The sequence below is a fragment of the Mauremys mutica genome, chromosome 8 (assembly GCF_020497125.1).
Source record: "Mauremys mutica isolate MM-2020 ecotype Southern chromosome 8, ASM2049712v1, whole genome shotgun sequence".
Classification (NCBI taxonomy): Eukaryota; Metazoa; Chordata; order Testudines; family Geoemydidae; genus Mauremys; species Mauremys mutica.
In genome coordinates this window covers 102,215,282-102,227,870 of record NC_059079.1, presented here as the reverse complement: position 1 = coordinate 102,227,870, position 12,589 = coordinate 102,215,282, and the positions used below count along the sequence as shown (strand labels likewise).

Below are 12,589 nucleotides of genomic sequence, written 5' to 3'. Positions count from 1 at the left end.
AATGTGATGCACAGATGAGTGAGTGGTGGCTTCTGAAATGAAGCTCAGCAGCTGAGCAGAAGATGTGGCAAGTCTGAGAACTTGGTGAGGGGGTGGAGCTCTCCTTTCAGAGCTTACAGTGACTTGGTTCATGGGCTAGCCATAAGCTGCTACTACTCCTCAAACTCTGCCATTTTCATTGGAGAGAGTAGAAGGAAATAAATTGTTCTGTTGTTGGAACTACTCAAGATCACAGTCTCATTCCCAAACCCAGAAACCCCTTTTAGCTTCTGTCTTCAAGAATTTTGCATTTCAAGGTCACTACCTTTTTGATATTTAGCATTACACTTCCAGGTATTTTCCTTAACATTTTGGAGAACACACCCACTCAAGCAATAAAGTAATGTTCTCAGTGTGTTAGTGAAGTCTGTTGGTCCTCATGACAGTGGTTTTCAAACTTTTTTTCTGGTGACCCAGTTGAAGAAAATTGTTGATGCCTGTGACCCAACAGAGCTGGAGATGAGGGGGTTGGGGTATGGGAGGGGCTCAGGGCTGGAGCAGAGGGTTGGGGATGCGGGGGTGAGGGCTGTGGGGTGGGGCTGGGAATGAGGGGTTCAGGGTGTAGGAGGGAGTCAGGGCTCTAGACTGGGGGTGCAGGCTCTGGGGTGGGGCCGGGGATGAGGAAACTGGGGTGCAGGAAGGGGATCCAGGTTTGGGGGGGCTCAGGGCTGGGGCAGGGGATTGGGGCATGGGGTTCGGGCGCAGGGTTGGGGCGTGGGCTTACCTCGGGTGGCTCCCAGTCAGCAGTGCAGCCTGGATGCAGAGGCAGGCTTTCTGCCTATCCTGACACCACGGACCGCACTGTGCCCCGAAAGCAGCCAGCAGCAGGTCCAGCTCCTAGGCGGAGGTGCGCAAGCAGCTCTGCATGGCTCTCTCCAGCAGGCATTGCCCCCCCAGCTCCCATTGGCTAGGAATCACCTAGGAGCTGGACCTGCTGGTGGCCACTTTCAGGGCACAGTGCGGTGCCGGAACAGGTAGGCACTAGCCTGCCTTAGCTGGCCAGCACCTTCGATGGGACTTTTAACAGCAGGATCAATGGTGCTGACCTGAGCTGTGGCGACCCAGTGCCTGACATTCCATGACTCAGTACTGGGTCGCAACCCACAGTTTGAAAACCACTGCTCTATGACAGTTGTGTCTGCTCCTTTGGTAGAACAGAGTGAAGCTTCCTCCAGAGTAGCATGTAAAGCTGCAACACTGGATTCTAACAACACTTTGACTGTACAACCTCCATTAAATAACACAATCTCTGCAACGGCTGAGTTTAATTGCAGAATTCTCCTGTTTGTTTGTATCATGGATATTGGTGCTAGCAACTTATTGTTGCTTTCTGCTCTTTTTCCATCAGGGAACTGATACACCGAGCTCTGCAGTCTGGGTGTGTATCTTCCTAGAAACAGAGTGAGGAATTTTAACCTCCATTTAATGCAGAACTCTGGCTGATCAGAGGTTGTTTTATGATGTGTCATCTGATACCTCTGTGGGGAGAGTTTGTTGCTTTTTACTTCTGGTATGGAACACAGCACCATCAGGAAAATGTGGTAATCCTGTGAGGCAAGCTCAGGGGATTTGGAGACTCCTGTGGTCCCAACCAGATCTGGCAAGAGCCATCTTTAGTGTCTTCTGTGAGTGGAGTGAATACAGGTGGCCTTTTTAAAAAGCCATACAAGGATTTACTCTTTCCCAGGGAAAATGCAAGATGGTGGCTGCAGCCCAGTCCCCAGATAATGCTTTAGAAACTCTCTCGTTAGTGTGGAGGGCTTCCTTTTGCAACATTGCTCAAATAATCCCTTTGGAACCAAAAAATGAAGCTCTTAAAGTGTTTGTTTGGGGTCATATATGATACTGTGTGCAGGACTTCGTGAGTTCCAGGGGGATGGATTTCATGGAACCCATAATTCCCTTATACTTTAAAATGATGTGCAATATGTCAACTGAACAGCGAGAGACTGGCTGTGACTCTATCCAGAACAGCGCCAAAAAGGGATCATAATAGCACCATGTGCTTGAGGTGAAAGATTGTCAAGAAAGCAACTCATCAGTAAACATTTGTGCCACCTAGTCAGAACAAACAATCATCTGGTAACTATTTCCTTTATTCTGGGTGACTCAAAATAGAAGTATAATCACAAAACAAAAGCAACACTGAAATGTCCCCAGAATTTAGGCTAACAAGTTGGCTTGCTGATCATATAGATAATGAAGGCAAATGTCTCATTTTCAGTGCCCTTCCTTGTTTTAGGCTGTGTGTAGAGAGGTTGCTGTCATAAGAATAAAGTTAAGTGGAATACTGTGCAAATTCCTTAAGAAGCCACAGGCTCTGTGAAATTCATTTACTTCCCATGGGGCCCTTAAATCAAGCATCACTTCCAAATGTGAGAGAGCAGTCTCTATTCATTGTAATTACTGTCTCCTTCTGTTTTCATGGTGATGGGGCTGGCGACCTCTGAACAAAGACGTGAAGTAGCTTTTGTTCCAATAATATGACAGTTTAAATAAATAACCACTTCTTACTTATCCCTTATTCCCATGATATCTTGCCTTCCTGTCAAATGGAGAAATTCATACACCTCCAAGCTGATACTGTGTACACAACATCTTGGCCTAATCCCTCTCTCTAATCGTCGGTTAGAGAGTAGTAAATGCCTTTTCAAAGCTGTACAGCAGATGCAAAGTGTTGTTCGCTCTAAACGCTGGTGCAGTAATGCTAGGGACATAAATCTTCCTGCTTAATTTACTATCAGGACAGAGAGAGTCCATGCAATGAGGAATGAATTATGCTCACAGTACATTGGCTGGAGGGTGGCCATTTGTCCACCCAAGTCTTGTTTTATGTTATGCTGGGACTGTAGCCAACTTCAAAACCTCTGTCATTTTGTGATAAAATTCTCTCTCTTCCCTCACACCTGCTGTTATTTTTCAAACTAAATCTCTCCCTGGCCTACTTAAAGAGCCAAAGGTCTTCGCATAACTCTGATGGTATCGCTGCTGTTTCTCTGACAGCCATACACAGGTGCATTTTTTTTTATATGATGAAGTAAGTTTTGTGCTGCTGCTTTTTGTGTAAGTCCTGCTGGGTAATTCTTTGGCCCATGTTACGGTTATTTTGCATTGCTCGAGTGGCACAAAAAGACCTTATATGAGGAATCCTGAGTTGGTGCAAAGTCCTCCCTCAGTCTGTGGTATAGCAGGTATTTTGGAAACCAGATGGGGTAGAAGCAGGGCCAGAATGCACTGTGCTCCAGGGATCCTTAACACTGTAATGTTCATTAGGCTACTATTACAAATTGGCACAAGTTAGAGTAGCCCTTAGGCTGCTCGGTTCTTGCACATCTCTGCATTAAGCCTGATCTTGGAAAAAAGGTCCACATGCCAAGTCCCATTGGCTTGAGTGGAACTCCATTGTAGGAGTTGGTATCTGTGCGGGACGAGACTGGATTGTGGAATTGGGCCTTTAGGAGCAGAGCCCATGCCTTCTATTTATCTGTAACGTGCCCTGTACACTCTGGGCATTACAGTAATCTTGATAATAAAGTAAATCCTCTGGCTTAGTTTCATTCAGAAGGCAGTTCTGATTCCTGTGGGGCATCTCTGTTGTGTAAATATTTATATTTGCAAATTATCTCTGCTTAACTGTGAACATCTGCAATGTATTTAAATTTCAGCGGCATGCATATCAGGCACGCCATTGAATTCAAATGGTTTTGCCTATTAAATCTGGCAATAAGGAATTCGCCAAGACTGGCTTTGGAATGATGCTCTTTGTAGTAGTTTTAACAAGAAAAACATTTGATTTATACAGAAAATATTAAGAAGTGGAACAGTATTCTTTTTGGGGATACCACACTGGTTAATTTCAATCATTTAAAATATAATTTGCTTTGTGAAAGTATTTTTATGCAACTACACTGACATGAAACATGAGGAGTGCAGGTTCTTTTGTAAATGAAGGTATTTTTTAGTTATGCAATCATTAAAAAATAGACTATCTAGCTTTTTGGGTTTAAATCATAAGTTCTACAAAAGCAGGGGAGTGGGGGTGGAGAAAATGTGGTAAATTCCTTTCCAGCTGGAGAACGTGCTTATAAATTTTCAGAGCAGCATAATATTTTAGAGACTTCATAATGTTGAAAGACACTAATGTAGCCTTTTACATACACAGAAGTTGTATCAAGATTAAATGAAACTTAAGTCACATCACCTTGCTACTTTACTTTAGTTCTTCATTGCTGACCTACGGGTGTGAAAGGCATCTCAGAATGTTTGCCACATCCTTACTCCACCCTTGCATCCAGGAGTTTGAAACCAGCATTAGTCCTGATAATAACTGTATATGCAGCTGCCATGACTTTTCTCCTCAGTATAGTGGGGCTGTATGATGGGTCAGGTGAGCCTGGGTGGGTACAAGACCAGTATCCCCGAGATCTGCAATATTGCTGACTAATGAACACCAAGCCTGGTCAGAACAAAATTAATCACGTTCCCACCGTGACGTGTCTAAACTAAGGGACAGACCCTGCTGATGTTTGTTGATGGAGAGTAACTACAGTGAAGTCAGAGCTATGTTGGTGTAAGTGGGACGGGACTCAGGCCTGAAGAGTTCAATAGGCCTCCTTTAGGTGGGTCTCTACATGTCAAACGAAGAGGATGGCTTTGTATTGCCAAGGTTGGAGGCTCTCAAAAGGGCTTTTTCCTGCTTCTCCCAAGTTGTTTCTGGCTTCTTGCAACAGCTGGATTGTAGCACTCTTTGGAACACCTCCCTCTTACAGCATGTGCTGGAGGAGCTGCCTAATCCATTGCAGCCAGCCCAGCAATACTTGCTGGACAGTCCTAAAGTGAGCAGCTGAGGGTCTTTATTATATTCAGAGAGAAAGTGCCACTCCTCTGTCTGCCAACCCCTGCCACACATCCTATGAGAACAAAGCAGTATAGGATGAGGACTGGCACTCGGGGGTGGGGATGTGCAGGCATTGGAGCTGCCAGCTGACACTGTTGCTTTTGTACCAACATCAGGATTCTAATTTGTTGTTTGAATTCTTCTGTCACCCTAGCAGTCTCTACCCCAGGGCTTAGGTTGGCTTAACTGCGTCTCTCTCTGGGCCTCTCTTGAGCAGCATAGCTTAGGTGTAAACCAGGACAAAGGCATGAATGTTTCACAGGCCTTGAGCTGGCTCTCTGCGCAGGCGTGAAGTTCACCCGCTGAGAATTAAAAGATAAATCTGAAATGGCGTTTTGGCATTCCACTCTCACCCTCCCCAACTTGAACGATAAAACAGCCACATTTATTTGTTTCAAAATGTGTCTGAATAAATCGGTTTACTCTGAGGTTGAAACATTGCATGCCAAGTGCTGACATGGAGCAAATGGTGATGGCCCAGCCCAAACCCCGCATCTTCCTTTACTACTTTCTATGTTTTAAATTAAACTATAAACAAACCATTGCATACACGCCATGGCAGAACAGATAGGCCCCGGTTTTTATTGTTAATCTCAAAAGAAGTCTTTATGTGTGCATATGTACCGTTTAGATCGTAGAATCAAGGTGAATATATTCATTTATCGTTCACCTATCACCCCATCACCTGCACTCTGCATCTCCAGTCCCTCCTTCCAGACCACTTCTAATGTTTGAAACCTCTGAGTGGCTCCAAACAAATGTTGGGTTTTTTAAATCAAACTGACTGAGAAATATTTCTTCCTTTCCCTCCAAGGGTGGATTAGTTCCCACAAAGTTACACTGGTCTCAGCCCCAAGACAGGCAATGTTCAATACTGCACCAGTCACAGAATGGGGTTCAATTACCAGGGAAAGGCGTCCTGTCCTCACAGCATGTTCAGCCAATGGGAATTTATTCTGATGATGTCCTTGTGACTGGAGGCCCTCAGGAAGAGCGTTGGTGGGTGGGGTTTCTCTGGAACCAGTCAGAAATCGAAATTTGCCTCAAGGCTTTAAATTTATTCCAGACACAGTAGAGCTATTTTTATTAAGTTTTTAACAATGGCTAGTGTGGGCCAGGATAGCTAGAGTGCCTTAAAATAAAATGTGGAGGAGACTCTGGATGAGGTGTGAAATTCATGCCTGTACAAAGTGCTAGTCTAAGGCCTATGCAACACTCAAGTCCTTAAAACAGGGCTTAAGCTGAATTTAAATGGTGCTTAGGCCCCATGTCATTCTGCATAGGGGTGAATTTCATAGAGGAAACTATAGTTTTTACTTTTTAGATTAGAAATTCAAATTGTGTAGCTCCAAATTCAAAGTGCATAGACCAGTGATCTCAATAAAAGAACGCTTTTGAAAATTCAAAGCTTAGACTAGATGAATACACAAATTTCAGTTTGGGGGCACTCAGATGTCAGAGCTGCGATGAGGACCCTTTGGAAATCTGGTCTAAGGTGCCTTTTGTACCAATCACTAATTAAACACCTTCCCACAAACACAATGTTTTCCCTTAAGAGAACCATCCTTCCTATCCCTTTTGGATACTGCTTTGTGTGTTTGGTACAAAATCGCAATTAAAAGCAGCTGGATTGGGATTTGAAATGAAATGGTTTGCATCTTTAAATTCTTGTATGATTATTTTTTTGTATAACTTTCTTCTGAAAACTAGAATTTGCTCCAGGTTCCAGAGCTACTTTATATCAGGCTCTACCAAAATGTAAACAGTTCTGCATGCCATGTGAATTCTTCTCTGATGTCTGTTTGCCTTTTATTTGGTTAAAAAACAGAAAAAAGTTCACTGGGTAACATTGTTCTAACAAGATTAAAACACCATACAAAATCTCTAGAATGTGTACACATAAAGGAAAACAGAATCACACTTTTTCAAGATTACTTCCAAAGTTAACAAATGTTTAGGTGGAAAGAGACTTTTTAATGTATTGCTTGGGATTCTCTTACACAATTTTTGACTTTTTTTTTCTATTAAATACAACATCACATGACTTTCAGCTGAACTGAATTGTTTTACCCTATTTTTTGCTTTATGAAATCTGGAGAATCTTGACAATATATTGTTGTACAGGAGTGATCCAAACTCTGTTTGCTTCAAAAGGGTTACTCCAAATTTACATCACTGTCATGTGAGAGCAGAATTCAGCCCAGTGTTGCTTAGAGAGAGAGAGAGAGAGAGAGAGGCGAGACATATGTCATACAGTTGTAGCTGTGATGTGGAAATATAGCTTGGAATCAATGCTCTTTTATAATTTTAGTGACCATGGCCCTTATATTACCATGAAGTGATGAAAGCAACATCACATTCAGTGATAGGAACATACTGTAGATCAAAATTGCATGTTTGGGGACACAAATGAGCAATTCATCTGCATGAGTATATGGATCGCATGGTTCTTGTAGTTGGGTTTCTCACATGACATAGTGACAGCTGCTCACCATCATAGGGAAAAGGCTGAACCATAAAGTTGTTTGCTGTGTTGTTGTAGTCGTGTTGGTCCCGGGATATGAGAGAGACCAGGTGAGTGATATTAATCTTTTATTGGACCAACAGAAGTTGAACCATAAATGGCATCTGAAATGACTGTAGAATGGCAAGTCATGCTGCTGAGCAGGATTAGACTTTGCCACTGGAGAATCGCTATGCTCCAAGGCACAGTTGTTTAAAACTAACCTGTTAAGGCCCCGATTCAGCAAAGTATTTCATACATGCTTAAGTCCATACCTACCTAACAAAGTGTTTAAAGCATGTGCTTAAAGTAGGCCTATATTTAACCCCCTTTGAAGTCTGTGAGACTTAAGCAGGTGCCAAGTGAATTGGGACCTCAGTCCCTTATCTGTTTAGGAGATTGTTATAAATCAGATTACAGAAGATACAAAGTTATTTGGGTGGCAAGTAGACCAGCCGGTAACAGCACCAGGGCCGCCCGGGGGGGGGGGGGCAAGTGGGGCAATTTGCCCCGGGCCCCACAGGGGTCCTGCAAGCCCTGGCCCGACAGTCCCAGTCTTCGGCGGCATTACGGTGGTGGGGGGCCTTTCAGTGCTACCGAAGACCCAGACCACCGCCGGGTGAGTACAATCGCCGCAGCTCCCCCGCTTTGCCCCAAGCTCCCTGAATCCTCTGGGTGGCCCTGAACAGAACTGTCCTTCCAGGGATTTACTGCAACTATTCAACTGCTCTGATGGAGGAGTAGCAGGACTAAAGTCAGTGCCTTTGCACAGGTTCTCCTGGACAGCAGCGGTAGCCTCCCCTTCTCATGTACACTCACTCAAGGGCCAGACACAATTTGGCCTAATATGTTTAATGACATTTAACAGCCATGTAAAGGATGAAGTGATTGTAAATAAAAAATCAACCTTTACTCGGGGTACTTACTGTGCATTTCCTTTGGGAATCCTAGAAGGGTAAATGTAAAGGATAGTTAAGATTGCTAAGGCCCCAATCCTGCAAACACTTATTCATGCATCTGACTTTATGCAACTACTCTGATGAGTGAAGCTGAGCATCCGTGTAAGTGTGCTTGGGATCGGGGACTAAAGTACCATGCTACATGCTGCCTCTGTGCACAGCAGGACTCCCGTTGCTGTCAGCGGGAATGATGCAGGGCAATTGGTGGCCCATAGAATCTGGTAAATGATAAATTCTTGTCCTTATTGTTTTAAAAAATAAAGGCCCAGTTCTGAAGTTGAGTCACATGAGGGATCCATCCTGGGTTCTGTGCTGCTCTGCAAGGTGCTTTAAAAATCCCTGACAGATGTAAGCACCGTGCCTGAAGGGAGTCATCTTATTCTTCCCACCATGCCTTTGTTTCTTTTCACACCTTCTCATACTCTCTATTATATATTACTTGACATCCTTTATTTTATTGTTCTCTTGAGAAATATTACTGAATCTTGAAAAAGTGATAAGATCTATTAATATAATCCACAGTGCACTAGTTCTAATCTAGAGCCTCTTTTAGAGCATGACTGAAATAGCTGCATTCACAAATTAATCTCCTTTTGTAATCTGATATCTTTGCTTCCCTTTTCAGGGGCCCCTTGGTTTGGATGGCAAGCCAGTAAGTAGTGCGTTAAGTGTCAAATGTACCATTTATTTATTTCTAGTTACTCCATGAAACACATACATACAGAGCCAAATATAATGCAGAGCTCTGCATTATAATTATTACAAGGTGCAGTACAGCAAGGTCACTCTGTTTTGTAACACAGACTGATTTTAGGATTTACCAGATCCTAAATGTATTGGATCCTATAGGCCCTGATCCTGCAAATGGTAGCATCTGGGCAAATTGCAGCACTCAGGTGAAACCCTGTTGACTTCAGTGGGACTAATCACGGTGTATAAAGTTCAGCACTTTTGTAAGACTTTACAGGATTGGGGCCTCTGTGAGCTTTTACTCTGAAAGCTGACTGTCACGTAACGCTGTCATTCTGGAGTTCTGTTTTTTTTGAGTCTCAGTAATTTTTATATACAGTGTGCTGAGTTTACAAATAAAAAGATGTGCCTTTCTAAGTGCCAGCCCTATAAACTCAACTTGGGACTGGTTGGGAAGCAAAGCTGGGTTCTTTCCTTCTTGAGCATCATCCCTGGTAAAACAAATTATGCCCTCAGTAACATCTGATGAACCCCATTGCTTTCCATGTGTTTGCACAGATTGTCCCTGTAACTGGAACTTAAAAAACAACTCCATTGATGCATTGGAGGGAACAAAATCAAATGCACACTCTTAGCTGGGTGCTAATGGGAGTAAAAAGTCATAATAAAGTATTTAAACTGCAAAAGTGACCAGTCTCTCTGAATACACACACTGCTGAGTAGGGGTGTACATTTCTCCAGAGTGGTTTGGAACTGGTCTCAGTGTGCATGATTATTGAAGTAGCATTTTGTGAATTATTGGGATGGGGAAGTCTGGAATTCATTTTTACATGATGTTCTCTTGACTTCTTTCTTTTGCTTGGAAGCCTATTGGAAATCCAGGTACATGTCTCCTTATTGTCTTTACAAAAGCAGAGCCTTTTGATAACACGCTGACTGAACTTTGGTCAGTTCTGATTTTTTACATAAAGGATATTTAAGAACTGTCACTTGTATTTTGTTTTCAAACTGCATTTCCTTCCATGATCACTAGAGGGCCGCATTTGAAATCTTTTCAAGCTACAAATCATTAAGTGACTATTGAGAAAGGTAGTAGAGGCTAATTCATTCAGTTGTAAAGTCGTTCTAGATATTTTGTTAGCCACTTCGGGAATGTTTCATTATAGCTGCAAATATGCTTTATTTCTGTTGCTATATTAAAAAAAAGACTAGTGGTAGAAAACAATTGGGGGTGAACCAACCAGTTAGATCAGTACAAGAGTCTTTGCTCATTATTCAAACCAATCCAGAATTGAACTTTTTTGGAGGTTTGAAAAATTTGGTGTTTATTTTTATAGCTATATACACAAAATAAATTTTCTGTGCTGTTCTCAATATTTTTTGGTCTATCTGGAAAAAAAAAATAGCAGAAGTTTTGTGAAAGAGCCAGGTCTCGTGTGTTTTCCAGCACCGTTTTCAGGACACACCGGATGGGATTTTCAAAGGGGCTGAGAGACCTAAGGGCCAGATTCTAAAGGTATCTAGGTGCCAAAAGCTGCAGGTAGGTGCTTCGTGGGATTGTCAAAAGCATCTGGGCACCTAACTTCCATTGATTTCCATGGGATTTAGGTGCTTTTGAACATCACAGTCGGCACCTATTTAGGCACTTTAATACCTTTTTAAAATCTGGCCCTAAATGCCTAATTTCCTTTGGCTCCTTGGAAATTTTAGCCAAGAAGTTTGAATAGATTTCCCTAGGCTCCTCTGTTGTCAGCATACACATGGAATCAAATGTTTGCAGGATAGGACTCTGAGTGAGGAGAGGGGCATGAAACCCACGTGTTTTATAATGTGATCTACTTTTCTACAGGCCAATAATTCCTTTGGTCCACATAGTAAACATCCACCGACATATAGAGAGGCAGGATGTCAGGCTAGATCATTGTAATGGGTGCTTCTGGCCTTAAAATCTATGAATGTCTGTAAGTAGGATGTCCATGTGTAGAGCAAATATAGTCTATAACCCTGATCTTGCAACAGGCTCCAGAGGCAGACCCCTAAATCCCCTGCAGTGTGGCTCTTTGCATCCATCAGCATGGACTCTCCTGCAGAATTGGAGCTCATGGCCCATACTTGTTGTTCTCAGGCTTTTTTCCCCACCAGAAATGTTTGATGATTAATTTTTTTCTTTTAAAAAATAAAATAAAATTACAGGGTTTTCTTGGCCTAAAAGGAGAAGAAGTGAATCTGATTTTTCTCTTTCCAAATCATATTAATTTCTTTAGCAGTAATGCTTTTAATTTCAACAAATGTTGAAAATGTTTAAAAAAAAAAAAAAGAAACCTCAGTTTTTTGGTCCTTAAGGAAGAGAGGGGGAGGGGAAGAAAGAAAAACATAGTGATAGATTTAAACTGGAACCATTTTACATACTCCGAACCCACCTCACGCTTTGGTGGCAGTGGGAAGGGTGGGAATGGTTACTGGATGTGAATATCTTGAATTAGTTTTGAAGAGCCAGCCCCTTCTGGCTTTTGCCCATCCCTACAGAGAACACATGGGAATAGAAAAAAGTCAAATGTGGTTTTAAAAAACAATCCAAACCCAAGAAACTAGGGGCCCGGGTTGTGCAACATGCTGAGCATTCTGCTGTCCAATGGGATCTGGCCTTAAATTAGCAAAACCCTAAGGCAAAAGAAGACCCATAAATTAAAAGAAGAAACAGAAACCACAAACACATACAACATGCAGTACAGGATCCATTCTCCTCTCTGTGCGTGTGTTGATGTTGATGGTCAGAAGTTAAATGCAAGCCCCAAGGCTGGAAGAGACTCCTCTGGGGAGGCAAAAACCAAACGGAAAGGAAAGGCTAACGTAGCCCATCAAATGGCTATACTGAGACCAGGCCGCTCCTGAGCTTGTCCATGGAATGCCCTTGAAAATAAGGGGCCAACACTATGGCCCAAGGCCAGACTTGCAGTGAATGGGCTGCTGTGCAAGTAGGCGAATGCTTCTGCCATTGTGCCTCCCTTTTTTCTTACTGCCTCCTCCCCACTCTGTGGCACATGAGGTCTTGCTTTAGCTAATGCTCATGCCATTAATTGTGCTGAATGGAAATGAAATTCTTCTTTTGCCTTAAAACTTGAGTGAAACACACATCAGAGCATTTTTCATGGCTCTTTGGGGCTCTAACTAACCCATCTCTTCCTGCCCATTTTGGGGAAACAGCAAATAGGCCAAAGACAGCAGCCTGCCCTCCTTACATGTTTCAAACAGTTGTATAATTGGGAATAACATACCTGTAATGACACACTGAGCATGTGTTTCTAGAAATGGTTTAATAGCTCAAGCAATGTCTTGCTTATAGTAAATATCAATATCATGTGTGCTTGAGATGCAGATTAAAAGGCTTTTTCTGTTCTTTAGTCTGGGGGGTTCCTGCTGATGAGAGGGAAACAGAATAATGATCTCATTGGTGCTTCATTAGACATGCATCTTTTATATAAAACAACATGTAGCTTAATA

The 12,589-nt window shown here is 42.6% G+C and overlaps 1 protein-coding gene across 2 annotated transcripts in view; it reads left to right on the top strand.

The window, feature by feature from the left end:
- The window catches only part of COL23A1 (collagen type XXIII alpha 1 chain), a 333,055-nt gene that overhangs the window by 274,311 nt on the left and 46,155 nt on the right, over positions 1-12,589 (top strand). For both annotated transcript variants that reach the window (XM_045027550.1, XM_045027549.1), the window contains exon 6: positions 9,024-9,050. In XM_045027550.1, the coding sequence (XP_044883485.1) occupies positions 9,024-9,050 (27 nt within the window). The remainder of the gene's footprint in view (positions 1-9,023; positions 9,051-12,589) is intronic.